At 41.7% G+C, this 27021-nt stretch overlaps 1 protein-coding gene across 1 annotated transcript; it reads left to right on the plus strand.

Annotated features, from left to right (window-relative positions):
- The first annotated feature begins 9139 nt into the window (after nucleotides 1-9139).
- On the plus strand, nucleotides 9140-26724 carry LOC113876096 (zinc finger protein 664-like). Its single transcript, XM_027514936.1, has 3 exons — nucleotides 9140-9377; nucleotides 17299-17425; nucleotides 23433-26724. The coding sequence occupies exons 2-3, from the start codon at nucleotides 17389-17391 to the stop codon at nucleotides 24827-24829; spliced, it is 1434 nt and encodes a 477-aa protein (XP_027370737.1). The 5' UTR covers nucleotides 9140-9377; nucleotides 17299-17388; the 3' UTR covers nucleotides 24830-26724.
- Nucleotides 26725-27021: the final 297 nt, after the last annotated feature.

A 27021-nucleotide genomic window follows, 5' to 3' on the forward strand; every position in this document is an offset into this window, starting at 1 on the left:
TAGAACCTCCAGGATGGTTTCAAAGCATTACACATAGTAATGTATCTAGAGCTGTAACACTGATAATTATCCTGGTGATTACATTTGTAGTATACCAGTGCCTTTCAACTAAAACTGTACAAACTAAACAAACTCAATTGGTCCCGGCCTTTTTCACAAAAAGTATCTACAGTCACCCCCAATTATGAAAAAATAAAAAAGGGGGAATTGTCAGAGGACATTCAACTTTAAGGGATCCAATATATTGCATTTTCTTCCTTTGTGTGCCATTTCTCAGAGACTCTGTTCCTTATCAGTTCCTTGAAAACAGGAACGAGCAGAGCTGCACACAGTTCTCAGAACTTAGAACATGGGAAAGGGCACCTGCTTGGATTCCCTTCAGTGACTCCCTTCAGTGACTTACTTACAGTACTATCCATTTTGTTGCAACTGATGGAATTTCATTTTTAATGGCTGAGTAATGATTTTATTGAAAATATAAAAGTGTCTGTCTACAATGCGGGAGACCTGGGTTTGATCCCTGGGTCGGAAAGATCCCCTGGAGAAGGAAATAGCAATCCACTCCAGTACTATTGCCTGGAATGTGCCATGGACAGAGGAGCCTGGTAGGCTACAGTCCATGGGGTGGCAAAGAGTCGGACTTGCCTGAGCGACTTCACTTTCAAGCATGCATTTAGAAGTTCTTTACTAAAAGGTGAATGAGGGCTGTACACAGTTACAGCTTTTTTCATCTGTTGCATGTGAGAAAAATCAGTGCGTTCATATTGCAGTATTAGTTGCCCTTCAGCGTAAACATTTCCCAACAGAAGAAAGGCAAGAAGATCATTGGCCTCAGAGAGTCCGATTTCAAAGCCAGTAAATCAGAAAGGCTTCGTCGTGAAGAACAATGAGTGGATCGTCTGTTTTCATAAATATGAGTGTGTGTTAGGGGCTTCTTGTCAGCAAAAAAAGTATTGTTGGCTTTAGTGTCAAAGAGAGCATCAGAATAATCATCATGAGATTAATTTTGTCCTCTAATTGAGGGGACCTTTGGTTTTGTGCCCATTACAAGAGAAGGGGGAGGAGCACTTGGGACAGATGGAGCAGGGATGGTGGGGAAGTTTTGAAACATTTTATGTTGCTGTAATTGGGCCTTCTGTAAATTCTTATCATCTAATTTATATTCGTATAATGAGCATTCTGCTTGTTGACGAATATCAGGGCGGCTAGAATGGCCTTGAAATAGCAAGATCACAGCTTAAATGTAGGCCCACAAGAGCCAGAAATTTATTCAAATATTTTCTCCCCATCTTGTGGCTTGTTCAACATGTTCTTTAACCTGGCTCAAAATTTCTAAATGGAAACTGCCTTCATCAGGGAACCAGGGATTATATTTAACCACTGTTTGGAGACAAGCCTCTATCCACTGATGCAAAACCAAAGTCCTTGAACCTTAAATAAATGATGAAGTAAAGTAGAAAAGTGGTGGGGCTTTCCAGCCGTTTGTCATATAACCACGCACTTACCGACCTCCGTAGGTCCTAACAGTCGACTCCAGCCGCTTGCCAGGGTCGTTCACCAGGTCCCTATTCGGGCGCCACTTGTCACAGTCTTTGTAGACTGGGACCCAGGGACTGGAGTGGACAAGAAGAAGGAAGCAGGGGACCCACATCTCGAAACAAGGGTGCTTTATTTGCAGAAACGCATGTTTATGTATCTTCATACAAGGCAGCTTTAGGCAGTAAAAAAATTGAGCAAAAACAAAGCCAAGCAAATAACAATCTTCAAAGGGCCAGAAAGCATTCCATATACTGAGGAAGAGGGGCATAACTGATTAATTACCTTTAAGTAAAAGGTCACTGAAGGGAGTCACTGAAAGGAATCCAAGCAGGTGCCCTTTCTCATGATCTCAGTCCTGAGAACTGTGTGCAGCTCTGCTCGTTCGTATTTTCCAGGAACTGGTAAGGAATACAGACTCCTTGAGAAACAGCACACTACAGAAGAAAATGCAACATATTGGATCCCTTAAAGTTGAACGTCCCCTGACACAGAGCAATTATTTTGAGCATCAGTTTGATCTGAACCAGGATATTATGTGTATGTGAATGAATCACATTTAACAGCTATCATTACCATTTGCTACTATTGTATTCAAAGAACTACATTCTGAATGTATCAAGGTTTCCTGTTTCCATGAATAAAATAGAAACCCTTATGTCACAACCCTGGATGAATGGTGTTTATTCCATCAACACAGTTTTCTCTCACTTCAGTACTTATAACAGCAGCTAAGAAGGCACCATTCGGCTCTCAGGTTTAAATAATCTAGAACAATTTCTTGTCACCATGGAATCAAACAACATAAAATTTGGGGGTTACATAGTCATAATTTGTAACTAAAGTTACTCTCTCTACACTCTATGCCAGAACATTCATATGACTGTAATCCAAATAGCACAGCAGTGCATTTTAGACCGACTTCCATTACTGTACAAAAATTGCATCAAATAAACTTAAAGGTCTTATCTGCTTTATTTTTATTTTTGGCTGTGCTGGGTCTTCGTTGCTGCATGCAAGGTTTGTCTAGTTGCTGTGTGTATTGGCTTTTCTTGTTGGGGAGCACAGCCTCTAGATGCGAGGGCTCAGTAATTGCATCTCACAGGCTCTAAAGCATGGACTCAGTAGATGCAGCACACACTGTTAATTGTCCTGTGGCATGTGGGATCTTCTCAGACCCAGGATGGAACCTGATGCTCTGCATTGACAGGCGGATTCTTAACCACTGAACCATTGGAGAAGTCCCTCATTAGCTTTATTGAATGATTCATGCATTGGGCAGAATTCAACCTGGTAAGTGGGTGCTCCAAGGATCGTGACACAGTGGACAGTCTCAGAATGTTGAGGGTATTTTCATGTGTATTTTGATTACGTATCTGTTACAGATTTTTGGCTTCTCCTTACGATGAAGTTTTTATTTAGATATGGGCTCTTGGTGTTTCTTAGACTTGGGTGACTGTTTCCTTTCCCAGATTAGTGTGGTTTCAGCTGTTTTCTCCTCCGAAGGTCTTTTCCTGTCTTCTTCTGGGACTCCTACAGGACAAATATTAGTGGCTTATTGTCCCAGAGGTCTCTTAAAATCTCCTCCTTTTGGTCTTTTTTATTCTGTTCAGTAGTGGTGATTTTCAGTACTCTTTCTTCTGGCTCACTGATGTGTTTTCTGCCTCATTTAGCCTGTTCTGATTCATTTTAGTTTCTTCTTTGTTTTTTTTTTTTAAATTTCACTTACTATATTCCTCCGTTCTGTTTGGTTGGTTGTTATATTTTCTAAGTCTTCGTTAAATACTTCTCAGTTCTCAGGTCGTGCATCTTCTCCCAAGTTCTTTGATCATGTTTACTACAATTACTCTGAAGTCTTTCAGGTAGATTGTCTATCTCCCTGTAACTTAGTTCTTCTGGGGTTTCATCTTTTTCCTCCCTCTGAATCATATTCCTCTGTCACCTTGTTTTGTGTAAATTACTATTTGTATTTTTATCTATCTGGTAGCGTAGGTACGTTTCTTGACCTTGGAGAAGTGGCCCTCTGCAGGAGATATCCCAGGCACCCTTATCCTGATCCAAGGGCCAGAGGACATCTGATCACAGGGTGGTGTCCCACAGGTATTTGTGGACTCGGTTTGCAAGCTGTGGGACTCTACTTTTCTTGCTTTTGGTGTCTGCCCCCTGATGTGAAGAGCCAACTCGTTGGAAAAGACCCTGATGCTGGGAAAGATTGAGGACAGGAGGAAAAGGGGGCGACAGAGGACTAGAGGGTTGGATGACATCACCAACTCAATGGATATGAGTTTGAGCAAACTCTAGGAGATGGTGAAAGACAGGGAAGCCTTCCTTGCTGCAGTCCAAGGGGTCGCAAAGAGTCGGACACGGCTGAGCAGCTTACCAACAACCCTGCTGGGTGAGGCTGGTCTGGAGGCTTGTGCCTTCACAATTATGGTTAGAACTGGGTCTTGACCCTTTGTGGTTAGAGTTACATCGAAAGGCATGTGTACAGGAAGCCTTTGGACAGCCTGTCTGCTGATGGTTAGGGCTGCATCCTGGCCCTTTCATCCTTTGGCCTTAGCGGCCTCATTGCTGTAGCCTACAGGTTCTAAGTGGATCCAGTGTCAGGCCAAGATGGAGACCTCACACAGATGAGTGCTCTCTGATAGTTCTGCCCTCAGGATCTGTGTCCCCACAGTGAGCCACAGCCCACCCCCCACCCTCCAGAGATCCTTCAAGACCAGCAGGCAGGTCTCACCATCCAGGATCCTAGCAAACCATTGTGTTTTGCCCTTCATCTCAGCTTCGTCTCAGGGTGCGTGAGGCTTCGTCTGCACCTGTTAAGAGTGAAGTCTCTGTTTTCCCCGTTCCTGTGGAGCTCCTGCAGTCAGGGCCCGCTGGTCTTCAGAAGTAAATGTTAACGATCTCTATGGCCTTATTGATTGATTCATGGGTTGGTCAGCATCCCACCTGGTAAATAACAGGTGCTCCCAGAAGCTGTCTGTCGTCTTTACACCAAGGTATATATGAATCAGTGGGTTGTTTTCAAACTTTTGTGACCTGAATATACTCATAAATGCCATGATGTGTACAAAGTAGGTGCAGCATAAACATGAAGAAGCTGTGTTTCTTTAGGGGTGGGGTTCACTTCCATGAAAAAACTGAAATGGCAAAATGGTGAAATGAAATGTTTAATTTGGGAGTTGGCGGTGATCAGGTGCTTGAAAGTCAAGTGAGTAGAGTTGCACAAGCACACAGTGAAGGGAATGACTGTGGATTCCAACTGTATTTTGTGATAGGAAACTAGTCTCCAGTGCCAAATGCCTGCAAGTCATCCTGCCGTTTCTCAGTGTTGTGTTCACATTCAGAGCCCGAAGATCTTGCAGAGAAACTGAGATGTGTTCTTTGTTCCCAACCGAAAATACTTTCCTTAATAACTGATGTTAAATTGGACTCAAATTCACTTTTATATCACAGTGTGTGAGTCCTTTTTTTAATGCTTTACGCATGCTATCTTTTTGAATTTGAACTCCAAAATATGTACTCATGTTCTTTCTCATTCCCCAGATGAAGGAACTTGAATGGAACAAAAATCACCCCATCCCAGGAAATGACTGAATGGGAGCTTGAATCCACGTTGTCTCGCCTCAAAGAACTTGTCACCGTGTTGCTAAACTGAGGCCCAGGTTGTTGGCATGGCTACAATAATTCTTGTTGCAGTTGACAGGGCCGAGGTGCAGGCAGGCACAAAGCGTGGGACAAGTCACTTTGTCCCAGTTGTATTTCTGGGAGAACAGCTGAGGGGAGGCTCCCTGCGGTGGCACCTCAGGCAGCAGACCAAGTGCAGGTGGACTCTGTGCATATAGTAATTCTGAGAGAGTAGGGCCATCTCCCAGCTCTGTGCCCACAAAAATCAAATGCTGCTGGTCAGTTAGGATGACCTCAGTGTATTTACAAACATCTTTTGGAAGAACTTAACAGAAAAACCTGAACAAAACTGGCCAATCCAATAAATATCTGTGTCCTTTGGGCCGCCTCCCAGAAGAAAAGGATAGGAATAAACATCTCAATCATGTATTTAGACTGTTTTTTTAAGACATAATTCTGTTTCACAGTTTAGTCTGTAGAATAGTGAAAATGTAACTTTTATACGCACCATGTGTGTATGCTAAGGCGCTATGGTTTTTCCAGTAGTTGTGTATGAATATGAGAGTTGGGTTATAAAGAAAGCTGAGCGCCAAAGAATTAATGCTTTTGGTTTTGGTTTTTTTTTTTTTTTTAATTTTATTTAATTTTTAAACTTTACAATATTGTAAACTGGAAATAGAATGCTTTTGAATTGTGTTGGAGAAGACTCTTGAGAGTCCCTTGGACTGCAAGGAGATCCAACCAGTCCATCCTAAAGGAGATCAGTCCTGGGTGTTCATTGGAAGGACTGATGCTGAAGCTGAAACTCCAATACTTTGGCCACCTCATGCAAAGAGTTATCTCATTTGAAAAGACTCTGGTGCTGGGAGGGACTAGGGGCAGGAGGAGAAGGGGACGACAAAGGATGAGATGGATGGATGGCATCACCGACTCGATGGACGTGAGTTTGAGTGAACTCCGGGAGTTGGTGATGGACAGGGAGGCCTGGCGTGCTGCAATTCATGGAGTCGCAAAGAGTCGGACTCGACTGACCTACTGAACTGAACTGACATAATTGGACAAGATTGTGGTTTCTGAGGTTTAGAAGATAAACATGAGTAAGAGATGAAACACTATAGAGTAACAATAATTTATTTTCTATTAGAAATCATATCATTTTAATGGAGGACTAAAAGAGAAACTCTTGGCAGAACTCTATTAGCCTTTGCCCTGCTTCATTCTGTACTCCAAGGCCAAATTTGCCTCTTACTCCAGGTGTTTCTTGACTTCCTACTTTTGCATTCCAGTCCCCTAAAATGAAAAGGACATCTTTTTTGGGTGTTAGTTCTAGAAGGTCTTGTAGGTCTTCATAGACCTGTTCAACTCCAGCTTCTTCAGCATTTCTCTTGGGGCATAGACTTGGATTACCATGATATTAAATGGTTTGCCTTGGAAACGAACAGAGATCATTCTGTCGTTTTTGAGATAGCATCCAAGTACTGCATTTTGGACTCTTGTTGACTATGATGGCTATTCCATTTCTTCTAAGGGATTCCTGCCCACAGTAGTAGATATAATGGTCATCTGAGTTAAATTAACCCATTACAATCCATCTTAGTTTGCTGATTCCTTGAATGTCGACGTTCACTCTTGCCATCTCTTGTTTGACCACTTCCAATTTGCCTTGATTCATGAACCTAACATTCCAGCTTCCTATGCAATATTACTCTTTACAGCATTGAACCTTGCTTCTATCACCAGTCCCATCGACAACTGGGTGTTGTTTTTTCTTTGGCTCCATCCCTTCGTTCTTTCTGGAGTTATTTCTCCACTGATCTCCAGTAGCATATTGGGCACCTACCAACCTGGGGAGTTCATCTCTTAGTGTCCTATCTTTTTGCCTTTTCATACGATTCATGGGGTTCACAAGGCAAGAATACTGAAGTGGTTTGCCATTCCCTTCTCCAGTGGACCACATTCTGTCAGACCTCTCCACCATGACCCATCCGTCTTGGGTGGCCCCACAGAGCATGGCTTAGTTTCATTGAGTTAAACAAGGCTGTGGTCCATGTGATAACATTGGCTAGTTGTCTGTGATTGTGGTTTCAGTCTATCTGCCCTCTGATGCCCTCTCTTAGTGCCTACTGTCTTACTTGGGTTTCTCTTACCTTGGACGTGGGGTATCTCTTCACAGCTGCTCCAGCAAGGCACAGCCACTGCTCCTTACTTTGGACGTGGGGTAGCTCCTCTCAGCCACTGCCCCTGACCTTGGACATGGGGTAGCTCCTCTCAGCTGCCACCCCTGACCTTGGACGTGGGATAGCTCTTCTCAGCTGCCGCCCCTGATCTTGGATGTGAGGTAGCTCCTCTCGCCTGCCACCCCGGACCTTGGACATGGGGTAGCTCCTCTCAGCCGCCACCCCTGACCTTGGACATGGGGTAGCTCCTCTCAGCTGGCACCCCAACCTTCGACATAGAGTAGCTCCTCTCAGTCGGGCTTGTTAAAGGCCACAAAAAACAAGCTGAATTCTCAGTTAGTGGTACACTGGTGTGTGGCATTGTCAGATCCAGTAAGTGATAAAAGTGTTTAGCCTGTGAAGGCAGAAATAGAAAAACATCTATTTCTGCTTATTGACTATCCCAAAGCCTTTGACTGTGTGGATCACAATAAACTGTGGAAAATTCTAAAACGGATGGGAATACCAGACCACCTGGCCTGCCTCTTGAGAAACCTGTATGCAGATCAAGAAGCAACAGTGAGATCTGGACAGGAACAACAGACTGGTTCCAAATAGGAAAAGGAGTACGTCAAGGCTGTATATTGTCACCCTGCTTATTTAACTTATATGCAGAGTACATCATGAGAAATGCTGGGCTGGAGGAAGCACAAGCTGTAGTCAAGATTGCTGGGAGAAATATCAATAACCTCAGATATGCAGATGACACCACCCTTCTGGCAGAAAGTGAAGAGGAACTAAAAAGCCTCTTGATGAAAGTGAAAGAGCAGAGTGAAAAAGTTGGCTTAAAGCTCAACATTCAGAAAACGAAGATCATGGCATCCGGTCCCATCACTTCATGGGGAAACTGGAAATAGTGGCTGGCTTTATTTTTCTGGGCTCCAAAATCACTGCAGCTTGTGATTGCAGCCATGAAATTAAAAAATGCTTACTCCTTGGCAGGAAAGTTATGACCAACCTAGACAGCATATTAAAAAGCAGACATTACTTTGTCAACAAAGGTCTATGTCTAGTCAAGCCTATGGTTTTTCCAGTGGTTATGTATGGATGTGAGAGTAGGACTATAAAGAAAGCTGAAAAAAAAAGAAAGCTGAGCGCTGAAGAATTGATGCTTTTGAACTGTGGTGTTAAAGAAGACTCTTGAGAGTCCCTTGGATTGCAAGGAGATCCAACCAGTCCATCCTAAAGGAGATTAGTCCTGGGTGTTCATTGGACGGCCTGATGCTGAATCTGAAACTCCTATACTTTGGCCACCTTATGTGAAGAACTGACTTATTGCAAAAGACCCTGATGCTGGGAAAGATTGAGGGCAGGAGGACAAGGGGACAACAGAGGATGAGATGGTTGGATGGCATCACCAACTCAATGGGCATGGGTTTAGGTGGACTCTGGGAGTTGGTGATAGACACAGAGGCCTGTGCTGCGGTTCATGGGGTCTCAAAGTGTCGGATGTGACTGAGCGACTGAACTGAAAAGAGAAACTATTAGAAAGTTACCATAATCACAACTATATGAGAGGTTATGTCAATTAACAATGGAAAGACAGGACTTCTTTTGGTCCAGTGGTTAAGAATCCACCTTGCAATGCAGGGGACACAGGTTCTATCTCTGGTCAGGAAACTATGATCTCACATGCAGAGTAACTAAGCTTGAGTCCTGCAACTAGAGTGTCTGTACTGCAGCTAATACCCAACACAAATATATTAAAAAAAAAAAAAAAAAGGAAAGAGATACTAAAAAATTACAGATATATCGCTAATGTGTAAAATTGCAGTAGTGTTTTGTATGTTTTTCTTGTATCCTGACACCTAATATGTTTACTAGAAATTCCTGTAAATCCTTTTGCCTTTCACATATTCCATTTCATTAAATTTCCTATTGATGTAACAAATCACCACCAACTGAGTGGATTAAAACAACAAATTTGTTCTCTTGCAGTTCTGGACGCCAGAATTGTAAAATGAACCCACAGCCCTGTGGTGCATCTGGATTCTCCAGGTCAGAATACTTTTCCTTGCCTTTCCTGTTTCTGCATGTTATTTTCTTCCTTTGACTCATTGTTTTCTTACTCTACATTTGAAGGCAGCAAGGTGGCATTAAAAAATTTTTTTTTAATATTTATTTTTTTGACCAGTTCTTGTTTTAAGCACGTGGAATCTTTAGTTGTAGCATTCAAGCTCTTAATTGTGTCATATATCTAGTTCCCTGACCAGGGATTGAACCAGGGTCCCCTATGTTGGGAGTGTGGAGTCCTAGCTACTGGACCACCAGGGGAGTCCCAAGGTATCTTAAAATCTCTTTACCTTCCATGACATCACCGGATTCAAGATGAATCTATCTCCATCTGTATTTTTCTTAGAAGGACCTTTGGAATGATATTTCATTTACCTGTTCATCCAATCTAATCTCCTGTGTGCAGATTATAACTAGATCACATTTGCAGACTGCCCTTGGACATTTAAAGTAGTACTCAACATGTTCTAGATAAGAGGATGTGGACAGTATTGGAGCAGGGGGGAGTGCATTATTCAGCCTACCACAGCCAGACTGTCTTCTCCTGATGGGTGTACAATTTTAACATCCTTTTCTCTCCATATAGCTTTTATCACTTTTTGTTAAAACATTGATTTGTATTTATTAATTTGGCGATGTTGGACTTCGGTTGTGGCACCTGAGATCTTCAGTCTTCCTTGTAGCATCTTTTCCTTGCAGCATGTGAAGTCTTAGTTGTGGCATGCGGAATCTAGTTCCCCGACCAGTGATCAAAACCAGACCCTCTGCATTGGGAGCACAGAGTCTTATCCACTGGTTGGACAACCAGGGAAGTCCTTAGAGCTTTTATTTACTTTACTCCCTTAATTTACTGGCTAGAATGTCTAAAACAATGTCAATAGCAGTGCTGAGAATGGACATATTGGTCTGCTTCCTAATCTCTGGGGAAAAGCATCCAGTCTTCCACCATTGAGTATGGTGTTTGATGTAAGTTTTTGCAGGTGTTCTTTCTTGAATTGAGGGAGGTTCCCACTCTTCTTTGTTTTCTGAAGTTTATATTATAAATGGTTGTTTACTTTTGTTAAATGCAGTTTCTGAATCAATTGACAAGACAGTTTGCTTTTCCTTCTTTTGTCTGTCAACAGTCTGGATGACATTGATTGAAATTCGAGATAGCCTTCTATCCCTCATTCTATACCCCCACTGGATCACGGCATACAATTATTTTTGTCTCTTGCTGATTTCTATTGCTAATATTTTGTTAACAATGTTTGCTTCTTCATGTGGGATTTAGTTGGTAGTTATATTTATCTTTTCTTTTCTTCTGAAAGCTTTGTCTCGTATTGTCTCACGGTAATACTGGCCTCATACATTGAGCTGGGACGTGTTCCCTCCTTTTCTTTGGTCTAAAAGAAATCATGTCAAGTTGCTGCTAAATCTTCTTTGTATGTTTGTTCAGTTAGTCAGTTCAGTCGCTCAGTCATGTCCGACTCTTTGCCACCCCATGGACTGCAGTACTCCAGGCTTCCCTGTCCATCACAAACTCCCGGAGCTTATTCAAAATCATGTCCATCGAGTTGGTGGTGCCATCCAACCATTTCATCCTCTGTTGTCCCCTTCTCCTCCCGCCTTCAGTCATTCCCAGCATCAGGGTCTTTTCCAATGAGGCAATGCTTTGCATCAGGTGGCCAAGGTATTGGAGTTTCAGCTTTAGCATCAGTCCTCCCAATGAATATTCAGGACTGATTTCCTTTAGGATAGACTGGTTGGATCTTCTTGCAGTCCAAAGGACTCTCAAGAGTCTCCTCCAATGAAACAGTTCAATTCTTTGTCTCTCAGCTTTTTTTATAGTTCAACTCTCACATCCATACATGACTACTGAAAAACCAAAGCTTTGACTAGATGGGCCTTTGTTGGCAAAGTAATGTCTCTGCTTTTTAATATGCTGTCTAGGTTGGTCATAAGTTTGCTTCCAAGGAGCAAGCGTCTTTTAATTTCATGGCTGCAGTCACCATCTGCAGTGATTTTGGAGCCCAAAAAGGTAAAGTTTGTCACCATTTCCATTGTTTCCCCATCTATTTCCCATGAAGAGTGATGGGACCGGATGACATGATCTTCGTTTTCTGAACTTTGAGTTTTAAGCCAGCCTTTTCACTCTCCTCTTTCACTTTCATCAAGAGGCTCTTTAGTTTTTCTTCACTTTCTACCATAAGGCTGGTGTCATCTGCATATGTGAGGTTATTGATATTTCTCCCAGCAATCTTAATTCCAGCTGGTGCTTCATCCAACCCGGCATTTGGCATGATGTACTCTGCATATAAGTTAAATAAGTAGGGTGACAATACACAGCCTTGATGTACTCCTTTTCCTATTTGGAACTAGTCTTTTGTTCCATGTCTGGTTCTAACTTGCTTCTTGACCTGCATACAGATTTCTCAGGTGGCAGGTCAGGTGGTCTGGTATTCCCATCTCTTTATGAATTTTCCACAGTCTGTTGTGATCCACACAGTCAAAGGCTTTGGCGTAGTCAATAAAGCAGCAGTAGATGTTTTCTGGAATGCTTGCTTTTTTGATGATCCAGCAGATGTTGGCCATTTGATCTCTGGTTCCTCTGCCTTTTCTAAATCCAGCTTGAACATCTGGAAGTGGAAATTACTCCCATATCTAAAGTAACATTATTATAATCACTGATCACATATTGAGTTATACACTTGATCAACTGCTTGAAGTCCAGTCATCATTATTTTTGTTGGAGGCTCACACACTTGGTTTGGAGATGACAATGGCAACCCACTCCAGTATTCTTGCCTGGAGAATCCCAGGGACAGAGGAGCCTAGTGGGCTGCCGTCTATGAGGTCACACAGAACTGGACACAACTGAAGCAACTTAGCAGCAGCAGCAGCAGTGACTGAAGGAACTGAGAAAAGAGCGAGCTGAAAGGAAGCATAGCCATTTGGGAGTGCCAGAGAGTTGGGAGGGAGGGAAGGCAGAGATGGAAGAAGAAAAGCAGAAATATAAGGAGATTGAGGATCACCAGGGAGGTTGGAGAGAAAGCAACTTGAAGGCAAACAGTTGGCAAAGAGAGGCGGAATGGGAGGCGGGGAAGAAGTAGAGAGGAGGACGGGCACAGCAGGAGAGCAGAGAAAGGGAGACATAGAAAGAAGTAGGGAAACAGATCAGCCAAATGGAGTGGAAACCGCTAGTGTGCAGGTGATGGTGGGGGCTAGATCCAGAAGAGTGCTGAATCAGTTGGGTAATAATTATTAAGTCGTTATACATTAATTTTTGGCTTTAAAATCTAATGCAAATCTTGTTTCTTTAAATTATACAAATAAGAATGAGAATTGCAAAACTTCTGTCTGTGAGGCATGTGTATTTTGTAATTATTTGTATTAAAAGAGCATGCATGTGTAGAGCCTGTTGAGGTGGGGGCTGCGGCAGTTACTTGATTCTCTCAGGTGTGGGTCACCCCCTTCCCTATTCCTGGTGAGGAGTAGAGGTTATGTGAGAGAAGAAATGGGGCAAGAACTGACTGACTCTTACTACATGATGCCTTTTCAAGGAACTTTAAACATGTTCTTTGTGATGGTTTTGCTTTCGGCTTTCTGATTTCTTTACATTTAATTATTTTTGTAGTTTGGGATAAAGATTTGTTCGTTCACTTGCGACTTTCTTGTAAACAATTGTGGAGATTTGTCTCACTTGGGACAGCTTGGATAAATGTAGAGAATATTATAGTAAGTGAATTAAGACAGACAGGGAAAGACTGGTATTATATGTCCTTCCATTATATGGAATGTAAAAAAAAATGAGACTCACTAGTACCAGAGGGTAGGATGGTGGTCATCTGGGGCTGGGAGGTGGGGAAGATGGGGAGATGTTGGACAAAAGGTACAGACTTTCAGTTGTGAAATGAGTGCGTCCTGGGGAAGTATGTGCAGCATGCTGACCATAGTTAATCCTGTTCTGTTACTGCCTGCTGGGAATTTGTCAGGAGAGTACCTTGTCAGTGTTGTCACCACACACAGAACATGGGAATTTGGAGGTGATGTATGTGTTGGTTCGTGGATTGTGATAAATGTTTCACAGTGTACACATGTGTCACATGCTCACAGGGTGTATGGTGTGTATACACATACTCCTTTGGTTAGTCGGTTCTCCCCCATCAGACATGCTCCTGAGGATCTCGTGTGGGGCCTCGCCCCAGGAATGTGCACAGAGCCACAGATGATTCCGATCTGGATCCTGCATTGTGCACCAGGGCTCCTAGCCTCCACTTCTGAGACTGAGGTAGGGCCCTGGGGCAGGGGAGGGCGCTCTGCTGCGAGTGGGGCTGGACCAGGGCCTGCTGTGTGACATGAAGGGTATCATGGGGTCAGCAGAGGTGCCCCCTGCTGCTGTGTGCATGAGGCCTCAGCAGGAGGGGAGTGTGGCCAAGGAAAGTGTGGGAAAGGCCCCTGTTGGTCTCTCTGCGGCACTTGACTGTCCTGAGTCCCTCCTGAGACAGTGGCCACAGAGGACAGTCTGTTCCACAGGGTGAGGGCTTCCCTGTGTGTGTGGTTGGGACTCAGGAAAGGGAGGTGTTGACTCTAAGCCTTAAGCAGCATGTTTTCAACTTTCATGGTAGAACTGTGAAGACTCATGGACGAAGAGGCCCAGAAGAAGAAAGAATAGGAGTCAGGCATGGCTCTTTCTCAGGTAGTGTCATATTCTCAGTGGATTCTCATACTGCCTTCCTGAAATGCCCTTCTCAGGATTGCTAATCATGTCTGACTCTTGAGTGTCCTGTCTGACTCCTGTACACGCACACTCACCGGGGGCCTTCCTTCAGGGCCTGTCGTCTCCACTTAGATCCCGTCTCCCCATGACCCGGTGATGCGAAGCTTGTGACGAGGCTCCCCTGAGCACCATCCTGGGCAGGGCTTTTCACACACGAGTTGGAGATGGAGTCTCAGTGCTGTTGGGCAGCAGGGACTGTTTAGGGCCCATCTGGATGTGCTGTCTGCCCTCTGTCAACCAGGGTAAAGAAGCTGTACGTGGACCTCAGGTATTAACACATACAGGACACAGTAAAATCTGCAAAAGAGGCCAATGAGTGCAAATCAGTTCTCACTTTTTATAGTACATTTAAAACTAAATGAGCACCTCCTTGAAAACTTAAGTGTTTGGGAATGGAATGGAACGTTCATAAAGAGATGTCAGGGCTAGGGAGTGTTTCATTACACCATCTAATTTAAACTGTGAAATCAGGCTTACTAAGATTTTTTTCTTTCTTTTTTGACCACATGATGCATTCTCCAGGGTCTTAGTTTGCTGAGTAGGGATCGAACCTGAAACCCTGCAGTGGAAGTGAGGGATCTTAACCACTGGACCATGAGGGAATTCTCCAACTTTTCTAATCTTGATTCAGTATTTTCCTAATGAAATAAAATAATAAATTTTGGATTTTGTTAATATTAAAATTAAATATACCTAAAATTAATGATAAAAATCACATTATGATTTTTAAAATATATTTATTTCCTACACTGTATCTTTATTGCTTCAGTGTCTTTTCCCTAGTTCTGACAAGTGGTGGCCACTCTCTGGTACAGTGCACACACTTCTCATTGTGGTGGCTTCTCTTGTCTTGCAGCCCAGGCTCTAGAGCCCGCTGGCTTCAGTCGTTTCACTTCCTGGGCTCTAGATCTCTGGCTCAGGAATTGAGACTCACGGGCTTAGTTGCCCCTCAGCATGTGGGATCTCAGACCAGGCAACAACCCACACTTCTTGTATTGTCCAGTGGGTTCTTTACCACTTACCTGTAGGGAGGGCCACATATTTTTAAATACAGGTATTTTATAAAGATTGGAAGAAATCTTCTGTATGTTATTTTCTGCTTGTGTTACTTTTTATTTTTTTTGAACTAGAGTAAGATAATGTTGAGGACTTCCTGGTAGTACAGTAACTACCAATGTGCCTGCCAATATAGGATGCACAGGTTCCATCCTAGGTCCAGGAAGATGCCTCAGAGCAACTAAGCCCATGGGCCACAACTACTGAGCCTGTGCTATAGAGCCCGGGAGCCCCCACACTCTAGAGTGTGTGCTCCAAAACAAGAGAAGTCACTGCAATGAGAAGCCCCTGCACTGCAGCTGTAACTAGAGAAAGCCCACTCACAGCAACGAAGACCCAACATAAGCAAAATAAATACGCTTTGAAAAAGAAATAGAATGTTGACATAGTTACTGAATGAAGAAGTAAAATGAAAGAAGAAAATGGGAACCCACTCCAATATTCTTGCCTGGAGAATTCCATGGATAGAGCAGCTGGCGGGGCTGCCATCAGGGGGGTTGCAAAGAGTCTGGCATGAGTAAGCAGGTAAACAACAACTTCTGCCCACAGCAGATTGAGCTCTGAAAAACAGATCTAAGCGTCTAACTTTCCTCTTGCTGATTCTTCAGTGACTTCCTGTAGCTTTTGGAATCAAGTCCTAAATCCATAGATTTTGCATAAATTAGCCTCTGCCTGGCATCACCCCATATACATTTGCTGTGTGCCAGTCATACTGGCTGATTTTCTGTTCAGTAAATATCTTCCTGCCTCAGAGCCGGCACTCAGGCTTTTCTCTCTGCTTGCAACACTCTTCCATTTCCCGCCTTACCAATCCTACGTGTTTCTTCCCCACAGAGACCTTGTCTGATTTCTCAGTGTAGATTAAGATTTTCTGTTTTATCTTGTCCTAGCACCAGGCCTGTGTCAGAGCACTTATTTCAGTAGTAACATTAAAATTGTGGATGAAATTGTCTGGCTGGCTGCTAGATGATGATATTGGCTGGCTGGCTGCTAGATTGTAAGCTCCATCATGTTTACTGCTGTATTTCAAGTTTGAGGCTCAAAGCTGATGCAGAATAAATTTTGATAGAAGGAAAAAAAAAAATAAAGACAACTCTTTTTGTTTCAATCAATTGTGTGTTTACACATGCATGCATGAATGCATGGATATGTAACTCCATGGTTTTATTACAAAAACACCATCTCATAAATAATGGTGTATGCTTTGTAGCAGTTTCAGTTGTATCTTAAGTGTATTTCATGGCGTTAAGTTCTTTCTACATCATCACACGAATGATGTAAATTGTAGTAAGATTATTGACATTGTGTGGGTTGCCATGGAGAGGGTGTGACCCTGTATCATGACCATTTATGCTGTTCTATTGTATTTCGGCTTCCTTGAGCTTGTTTCAGGTGTCTCAGGGAACTCTCTGTGGATGCTCTTTCCTTCTCAGGTAGTTAACTGGTTGATTCTTTGGGTTCAGTTGTCTCTCCCTACCACCTGAGCTCAGGTGCTGTAGCCTCATTTCTTAACTGTTTGATCTGAGCGATTTCTTAGAGTGACAGAGTTTTCTCCCCAGTAAGGTGGACACAGATCTTTCTCTAACGTGCTGTTATGTTGATGACAAGTTCATCCGTGTGAAGTCTTTAGAGTAATGCTTAGTGTGTAGGATGTGCTGAAACACCTGTCGTCAGTGTGATGATGTTGTCATCATCACAATGTGTGTTCTTTTAAAGTCACTGTGGACTTTGTCATCTCTGAAGACACCAGTGTTGCTGTAACTCGTCTAGATAGTGACACTATGTCACTCACTGTGTTGAATGTAACACTTCTGCGTAGACAACCCGGTGCTGGTTTTAATTTGTGTATTTTTCATGTATTGTCCACATACATGACAAATTCATGTTGATTGCAGGATATCATAATCTTAGGAAAAAAGAGGAAATTATAAATTATATTAGAGAGCAACAGTTGGCTTCAAGCAGCTTTTAATGGATCTATCAGAATATTACTTCAACTGAATTGAGCTTTACCCCTCTCACCTCTTCTCATTTTGTGTGAAACTAAGAATCATCATCAGGGCCCGTTGGTGAAATGTGTTTTCATTTCAGGCACAGTTGAGCTTCAAGGATGTGTTCATAGATTTCACTCCTGAGGAGTGGGAATGCCTTGACCCTGCCCAGAGGTCTTTGTACAAGGATATGATGGTGGAGACCCTCAGGAACCTGCTGTCTGTGGGTGAGGATCATTTCCCTCCAGCATGGGGATCTGCCCTGGGGTACCTCTGCATGTTCCCTCTTTACCTTTAGAGATCCCCTGTTTTTGTTAACTAAGCTCAAAACATTGCTGACTCATACATGTAAAGCTTCCTGATTGGCATCAGAAGGTTAAACTTGTCTTTCCTTCAGGTAACCTGCCCAATGTGTGATATACAAGGAGTTTCTCCACAGCGCGAGTGTTTATAAAGCTGATTTCAAACTTTGAAATATCCAGTTGCCTGTTTTCTAGCCCTGTGTTCTTGGTTCAGTAGTTCTTAGATAGGAACTAGATACCTGCTGCATGTTGTACTGTATATTATACTGTTCCCTGCGCATTGAGAAGGAGGCAGATCATAAATTCATTTGAAAAGTATTTTTCTGTCGGTTTATAACGTCCTCACTCCTTGGCTGACAAAAGAGCTGGATTCTACACCTGCCAATGCAGGAGACACGGGTTGGATCCTTGGTCTGGGAAGATCCACACATCACAGAGCAGCTACGCCTCTGTGCCTCAACTACGAGCCAGCACTCTAGAGCCTGGAAGCTGCAACTACTGAAGCCCGTGCACCCAGGAGAAGCCGCAGCAAGTGAGGAGCACGAGCACTGCAACTGGAGCGTAGCCCCTACTTGCTGAACTTGGGGAAAAGGCCAAGCAGCAACGAACACTCACCCGAGCCAAAAGAAATGAATACACCAATGTATTAAAAATGACAGATATGTTTATTAAAAAAAGAGAGACAGGTTAGATTCTGGAAGAAGCCACAGTATGTGGCATTACTTCTGAGTAGGAATTTCTGTTTCTGATTTGAACATTATCTCCATTCTTGTGGCACAATAAAGAAGACCCCTGGATTGTGGAGAATGAGATGCTGATAGCAAACATCCAGATGAGTGGGAAAGTATCCACAGTACAATCACAGGTCAACTGTCACAAGGACAGAGAGGAAGCCACACCGTTCATGGTGTTTGGGAAACTCTCCAACTGGGAGAGTTCTGTGAGAAAACAGATGTTTAATGTTTGTGAACACTCACAGGATATTTTTCGTCTCCCTAATTTATGGCTCTGTTCTTTGACATGTGAAATGTACAGTACCCTCCAGTGGTGCTGTAGCACCCACAGAGATGAAGGCAAGGACTTTTTTTTTTTTTTTTTGGCCTGTACTGGGTCTTTTGTGCTGTGTGGACTTTTGTCTATTTGAGATGAGAAAGGGCTACTCTCTAGTTGGGGGGAGCACGGTCACTCATTGTGGTGGCTTCTTTTGTTGTGAAGCACAGGCCCTAGGCACATGGGCTTGAGTAGTTCTACCATACAAGCTCAGTATCTGTGGTTCATCAACTTATTCTCTGTGACATGTGAGATCTTCCCAGAATAAGAATCGAACCCATGTCTCCTGCATTACTAAGCAGATTCTTACCATGGAGCCACCAGGTTGTTAGCGAAATTAAATAAATAGTCTTGTTTAGGCTTCAAGACAAAGCAGTGCATTCTTCTGACCTTGCTTCTAACCTGCATGGAAACTGCCCTGAGTGTGAATGTCTGACTGTCTCCTGTGAATGCCAGGCTTGCAGCACCATAGATAAGTTAGGGGACAAATCGTGAGATTGTTCAGCCTTTGCAGGGGCCCTTGCCAACCAACCCCAGGCTTAGCACCATCCAAGTTGGCTCCTGGATCCTCCTCTCTGCCTACCGTGAGGTAAATAAAGGTAACTTAAAACTGTCTAAAGAGAAGTTACAACTGCAAAAAGAACCACGCAATTTGTGAGGATGATCACCCATATTACAATGTCACATTATATTTTGGTTGATCAAATCTTCACTTTTTAAGTCGACTCTCTTTAGTCAGCCCACAGCTCCAATAGTGTCCCCTACTGCATTTCTCTCTCCATTCTTTGTCCTGTTGTGGCCTTACACCCCTCCCAACCCCTCTGTCTCCCTCTCCATCAGCTGGTCCCCTTCTAACTGCCCCAGTCTCTGAGCAGGGAGGGGGAGCTCAGGTTCCCCCACTCTAGCAAGTTTGTTTACCCCTTTAGATTCTTCTGATTAAAGACTCCCATCTCCCTGGAGGGACGTTCCAAGATTTTTATCAGTCCTTCTGACCCTGTTATCACAGTCAATTTGAGCACTATTTGATCTGTATTTTAGCTGAAAAGCTATTACTATGGAAAGGAAAGATAACTTGTTTGATACAGCATGGCCATGATACTGTTTAGACTCTGGAGAAAACTGGGTAAGATGATTTTTTTTTTCTTTGAAAGTGAAAAACCGGTTCTTTTTAAATGTAGAATTAAAACCAGCAAGCTTGTTAAAAAGGCATGCCAAAAAAAAGCTTAAGGTTAACCTTTGCCAGGGCTTCCCAGATGACTCTAGTGGTAAAGAACCTGCCAGCCCCTGGGGGAGACACAGGAGATGTGGATTTGACCCCTGGGTAGGGAAGATCCCCTGGAGGAGTGAGTGGCAACCCACTCCAGTATTTTTGCCTGGAGAGTCCCATCATGGACAGAGGAGCCTGGTGGGCTAGAGTCCATAGGGTTGCAGGGGTTGGATAGGACTGAAGTAGCCCTGCATAGCATGCAACCTACGCCATGTCCTTGAAGTACGTAACCCATTTTCCCAGGGATTTCAGTCTTGGGTAAATTAGAATTTTAAACCATGGGGCGAGGGGTGGGAAGAAAAAGGTGAAAGAGACATTTTAAATCTCAAGCAGGAAATTATGAGAGCTCTCATGTCTGTCCATCTGCATTTATGTTTGTCTCAGCATGTGTCTTTGTTTTTAGATAATATTGCTGAGGTTAATTTGTAAATGAGCTCTAATTCAATTGTTTGTTAAAAAAATAAAAAAAGTAAGCACTTACAAATCAAAAAATTACAAGAGAAGTTAACCTAAATGAATTTCAGGTTCGTGTGAACTGGGAAATATTCAGTATTAAATATCTAGTATTAATGTTTGTTTGCTAATCTAATTAAGACATGTTTTGCGTTCTGAACATTGTCTAATACTTTTATTGTACCTAGGTTTAATGTTAAGTAAGTTTGTCAACACTTAAAGTAACTCGAGTGAAGAAACTTTTAAAGAAAGAATGCAAATGCGATTGGAGCTTTTAGATAAACTCTGTTAGGAATGATTATACTTAGAAATGTCTGTCTAAAATAATCTCTCCAGATTTGAATAACCTGAATTTCTAGGGTTGTGCTAAACTAAGTGATGAAAGTTCGTTGAATATCTAGGTCATTTCCAAATAAAATAAGATTCTGAAATACAGATTATTGAAAACTCATTTCCTTTTACAGACAAACTAAAGAGATTTGGGCCTATTAATGAATACATTTGGTGCCACCCTGAGATGTTCTCTATAAGAAAGCAAATATTCTTAGACATTATCACTGGTATTTATGTTCACCAGTCTACAAAATGCTAATATAACGGACAGCTCATGGTTGCTTAAGGAAAGTAAGATGTGTGTTTTTAGAAAGAAAGGTATGAGGAATGTGGGCCAATCACCTTGCTTTGTCCCTCCTGGTTAATTTGTCTCAGGACCCTCCCCTTGGGTACACAGGCACCCTGGATCTTGAAGTAAAGGCTTCTCAGAGGAGCAAAACTCATTATGGCCTGGACTGATCCTCTCACTTTTGACTCCAAGGCACCTTTCTGCACTTGTGTACTGTCTCCTTCATCAGACAGGGTTTTTTCCTTTCTTTGTCCTTGCCATGACTGTTCCCTTGAATTAAGAGACAAACTGCCTGTTTACCCTGTTTTTGTTGGCTGTAAATTCCTCAACCGGAGCCGACCTATCTCTTATCTCAGGGCATGCAAGAGGAGGGTAGCTGACTGTAGATGTCCAACCTGCAGGCCTTCCAACTCCTACCTCAAAATTACTTTTTATTAAGGAAAATGGAAAGTACTTCTGACCTACAGATGGCTGTTTCTAAATGAACAAAGTGATTTTTTTTTTAAAAGAGAGAGGTTTCATGGAAAGTGGACTCCAAGAAAAGAGGTCCCAAAAGGCAAGGTCTTTATATGTTCTGCAACAATCTGTCATTTGACTCCTGTCAATTTTGTTGCTTGACTTTGGGTAGCATGTGATGAGCTATTTCAAAGGGATTTACTTCCCCTTGTCCCCCTCCTGTGGTAATTAGTGCTGTTAGGGGGCATAGACTCTTGTGTGTTTTATAGAAAAAATTAGGTTATTACTATTATTATTTTTTTGCTGTGCCACATGGCAGTCTGGTTCTTAGTTCCCCATTCATGGATGGAATCTGTGCCCCCTACAGTGGAAGCACATGGTCCTAACTACTGGACCACAGGGAGTTTGCCTTAAAGGTTACTTTTGCCTAAAAGATATATTTACTTCCTGTCATGCTTATTGTGACATGTCTCTCTGTCTACATTACATCTTGTATGTTGTTATTTTACATTTCGTTCCCAGAGAGTTGTCTCTGACTCTAGTTAACTAGGTTTTCCAATCACATTCCTTTATCTTCATAACAATATGTTAAAATTTTATTTAAAATTTGTTTTTGGCTGCATTGGGTCTTTGTTGCTTCAAGGTCTTTTCTCTGCTTGCAGCGAGCAAGGGCTACCCTCTAGTTACGGTGCATGGACTTCTCATTCTAGTGGATTCTCTTGTTGCAATGCGTGGTCTCTGTGTGTTTGCGCAGAAGTTGTGACTCCCCAGCTCTAGAGCACAGAATCATCACGTGTGGCCTACAGGCTTAGTTGTTCTCAAGCATGTGGGAATTTCCCAGATCAGGGATCAAACCTGTGTGCCCTGCACTAGCAGGTGGATTCTTTACCTCTGAGACACAAGGGAAGCCCCAAAGCTTGTTCCTTTACATATATCTTGGAGCCAATGAACTGGGTGAGTTTAGGTTACTGTGTAGATAGGGAGTTGATGTATTGAATGATTATTGTGTAAGCAGAGAATGTTTCGCTCATTTTTTGTTTTTTAAAAATGACGGTCTTTTTGTATTACACAATAGAACTGACATGAACCACTCATTAATGTCATAAAATGCCTATATGTCTATCTACTGATAGATTTCTAACAGGTATTTAGAAAAGTGTTTATTTTTTTATTTTTTAAATTATTTTAGGGAATTCCCTGACAGTCCAGTGGATAGGATTCAGGAGTTTCACTGCAGCGACCATGGATTTAATCCATGGTGAGGGAACCAAGATCTCATAAGCCACATGGTCCAGCAAATATATATATATATATAGTTTACAGAATTCTTTATTTTCTCAATGCCATATTTGTTGAACAGTTACTAACTGCCATTTATTTTTTACATTATTCATTAGAATGCTTCTTTTGCATTATTTACCATTCCAATGCATTGCCTGTTTGATGCTTGTTTGCTCAGTTGCTCAGTCCTGTGTGTCTCTTTGTGATCTCATGAACTGTAGCCCACCAAGCTTTCCTATCCATGGAATTTTTTTAAGGCAAGAATAGTGCACTGCGTTGTGATTTCCTGCTCCAGGGGATCTTTTCTTCCCAGGGATTGTATCCCCCTGTGCCGTGTCTTCTGCACTGGCAGGCAGTTTCTTTACCACTGAGTCACCTCTATAGTCCTGTATGTTCTTTACCTTTTAAATATGTACAAGTATGCAAAAAGTGTGTACAATATACCATTAGTGTCTCCTCAATTATGAGACAGCAGTGTGTTTAGTACAAAGTAGGATGAGCTTTGAGGTCATGGTGGGAAAATAAGTTTTCTTTGTGAACTGACATGAGTTTGCATAAAATGAATGTTTTCTGATTGTGTTTGAAACTACACTACCCTAAAGTTAATTTGAATTACCTATGGTCACTCTTAATAAAGAGTTCTATTCCTTTAGTGTTCTATAGTTTTAAGATCATCATTGCGAAGATTTGTAATTCTGTTCAGGATGGATATGACTTTTGGCATAATATTGTGTGTTTGACAAGAAATAATTTATTTATGAATTGTAACTAATAGAATACCTGTGGTTCTTTATGTCTTGTAGATATGTCTCATATACATATGACCAAGAAATTACAGACAAAAGCAAGCAGTGGTAAAGGGGAAATTTTTCAACGAGTGATGTTTGGAAGAGCTGAAAGCCCTGAAATCAAAGATTTTCGCCTCAGGAAGATCCAGGATTATCTGTGGACAGATGACGAAAGAAATGACAAAGGATTGTCTACATCCCATAACAAAACCTCACTGATGGAAGAGATCATCATAGTAGAAGTGATGCAGGAAATAGACCTTTTGAAAGGCACGGATCAACCTCAGGATGAACTGCAGATGGTACAGTGTGAAGGGATAATTTTTAAATGTAGTCAAGTTGTGACAAACGTCAGTGCCTCAGGTTTATTGGCTCAGAGAACTTGTAATGTCTGCAAAGGCTTTTCTCATAAACATGAGAATGCTGCTATGCACCCTTCAGAACTGTTACCAGACCATGAACCACAAAAGAAAAGACCTGGCAAATGTAATGAGTGTGACATAACCTTTCTTCAGGACTCAGAACTCACTAGACATCAAAGAATCCATACAGGAGGAAAACCATATAAATGCGACATGTGTGACAAGGCTTTTAATCAAACTACAAAACTTGCAATGCATTGGAGAATTCATACTGGAGAGAAACCACATAAATGTGATGTATGTGGCAAGGCCTTTAATCAAGCTGCAAAAATTGTAATTCATTGGAGATACCATATGAGAGAAAAACCATATAAATGTGATGTATGTGGCAAGGCCTTTAGTCAAACTTCAAACCTTGCAGTTCATCAGAGAATCCATACTGAAAAGAAGCCATACAAATGCAATGTATGTGATAAGGCGTTTAGTCATACTGCAAACCTTACTGTTCATCAGAGACTTCATACTGGATTGAAAGCATATAAATGTGATATATGTGGCATGGACTTTAATGAAGCTGCAAAGCTTGCAGTTCATCAGAGATTCCATACAGGAGAGAAACCACATAAATATCATATTTGTGGCAGAGCCTTTAGTCAAACTGCAAAGCTTGCAGTTCATTGGCGAATTCATACTGGAGAGAAACCATATAAATGTAATGTGTGTGGCAAGGCATTTAGTCATACTGGAAACCTTTCTGTTCATCGGAGAGTTCATACTGGAGAGAAAACATATAAATGTGATGTGTGTGGCAAGGCATTTAGTCGTACTGGAAACTTTTCTGTTCATTGGAGAGTTCATACTAGAGAGAAACCATGTAATTGTGGTATATGTGCCAAGGCTTTCAGTGTAAGTTCAAGCCTTGCTGTTCATCAGAGAGTTCATACTGGAGAGAAACCATATAAATGTGATGTATGTGGCAAGGCCTTTAATCAGAGTGCAAAACTTGGACTTCATCGGAGAATTCATACTGGAGAGAAACCTTATAAATGATGTGTGTGGCAAGGCATTTAGTCATACTGGAAACCTTACTGTTCATCGGAGACTTCATACTGGAGAGAAACCATAGAAATGTAATATATGTGGCAAGGCTTTCAGAGTAAGTTCAAACCTTGCTGTTCATCGGAGTGTTCATACTGGAGAGAAACCATACAAATGTGATGTGTGTGGCAAGGCCTTTAGTCAAACTACAGGCCTTGCAGTTCATCAGATAATTCGTACTGGAGAGAAACCATATAAATGTGATGTATGTGGCAAGGCCTTTAATCAAACTACAAGACAAGACTTGAACTTCATCAGAGAATTCATACTGGAGAGAAACCACATAAATGTGATGTGTGTGGCAAGGTGTTTAGTCATACTGGAAACCTTGCTGTTCATCAGAGTTGATACTGGAGAGAAACCATATAAATGAGGTATATGTGGCAGGGCTTTCAGTGTGAATGCAAACCTTGCAGTTCATCAGAGAATTCATACTGGAGAGAACCTTACAAATATAAAAATTTTGACAAACCATTTAGGCACAGTCATCCATAACTCATCATCAGGCAGTTCAGACAGGAGAGAAACCATATAAATATGATATATATGGCCAGTGCTTTATTTGAAATGATGAACTTAGAAACCATCGGAGAATTCACACTAGAGAGAAACATTAGAAATGTGACAGTTGTGAGAAACATTTTAGTGCAAATGTCGTGAGTGTGACAAAGCCTTTAGTCAGTGTTCAGGCCGTATAATTCAGAGAATTCATACTGTATAGAAAAGATACAAGTAAAATGAATGTGGCAGTTTCTAGTGCATGTTCAGCATGAAATGCCCATTAGGCAGTTCATACAGGAGAGAAACCACATAAATGTTATTTATGTGGCAAACCCTTCAATCACAAGGAATGACGTTGCAGATCATCTGAGAATCCATACGACAGTGAAAACTTAGACATGTAGAGAATGTGGTAAAATATATCAACTTTTTGACCCTCAGAAAATTCAAACTGGAGGAAAACTACACAAATGTGTTAGGTGTGGGAAAGCTTTGATTCTGTGTTCAGGCCTAACTCACCATCACTTAATTTTTTATTTTTTTTCAATATTGTGATGGTTTTTGCTGTACATTATCATGAATAGGCCATAGGCGTACATATGTCCCCTCCCTCCTGAACCCACCTCTCTCACCACCGTATTCCTGCAGATTATCCGAGAGCACTCGCTCTTACATCAAACTCCCACTGGCTCTTTTACATATGGTACTATATATGTTTCAGTGCTAATCTCTTAAATCCTGCCATCCTATTTCTTTTGTTTTTTTCAATAGTTTTTCCTTAGCATTACTCTTTCTATCCATATGTTATGACCCAGATTTAATGTTTAATTTACATTTTTTTCCTGCCTTACACTAACAAATACATAAGTCAGTGGGTTATTTTGAGACTTTTGTAACATTAAAATGCACGTAGACAATGACAGGGAACATAGTAGGTGCCCTGTAAATGTAAAGAAAGACAGTTCCTTTAGCACATGAGTTCAGTCAGATAATACACATAGAAAGATTCATAAATAGTGCCAAGTTGATAATTTTGGTGAAAATAAATTCTAATGTCTTCTTAAGACTTTATATTTTACAATGTGCCTTGCTGTCCGCAACTGACAGATCTTTCAGAAACAGACAACAAAGAAATGAGAGAAAATATATTACAACTTTTCAACAAGAAGTAAATTGCTAATTACCATGAAGTGATCATATAGTAATCTGACATTCCATTACATTGAAGTACTGACTTAAGTATTATATATTATGATGTAAACAAGTTTTTCTTATACAAATATTTGACGCTTTGTCATCATAAGCATGGAACAGAAACTTTTATAAAGAAGAGTTCATTCCTCATTAAAAGTTTTTTTCTCTCTTTAATAATCTTTAAAATTTATTTTTGCTATGCTAAGTCTTCATTGTGCTGGGTTCTTTCTCTTTTTGCAGCAATCGGGCTATGAATTCTCCACAGAAACTTGGCTGGGGTATGTTTGGAGACTGGCGTTTTGATGCTTCTTTTGGTCAGTCCAGAGGACTCAGTCTTTTTTTTTTGGCTGTGCTGAGCCTCTTTTTGCTGCATGTGGGCTTTCTCTAGTTGTAGCAAGGAGAAGCAACTTTCTAGTTTCTTGTGTGCAGGCTTCTCTTTGCTGTGGCTA

The sequence above is a fragment of the Bos indicus x Bos taurus genome, chromosome 18 (assembly GCF_003369695.1).
Source record: "Bos indicus x Bos taurus breed Angus x Brahman F1 hybrid chromosome 18, Bos_hybrid_MaternalHap_v2.0, whole genome shotgun sequence".
Classification (NCBI taxonomy): Eukaryota; Metazoa; Chordata; class Mammalia; order Artiodactyla; family Bovidae; genus Bos; species Bos indicus x Bos taurus.

Excerpts from the sequence above, each read along its gene's own strand:
- LOC113876096 (XM_027514936.1), top strand. The coding sequence starts at position 17,389 with ATGATGGTGGAGACCCTCAGGAACCTGCTGTCTGTGG. Across the intron at positions 17,426-23,432 it reads CAGGAACCTGCTGTCTGTGG|ATATGTCTCATATACATATG; the intron begins GTGAGGATCATT and ends TATGTCTTGTAG.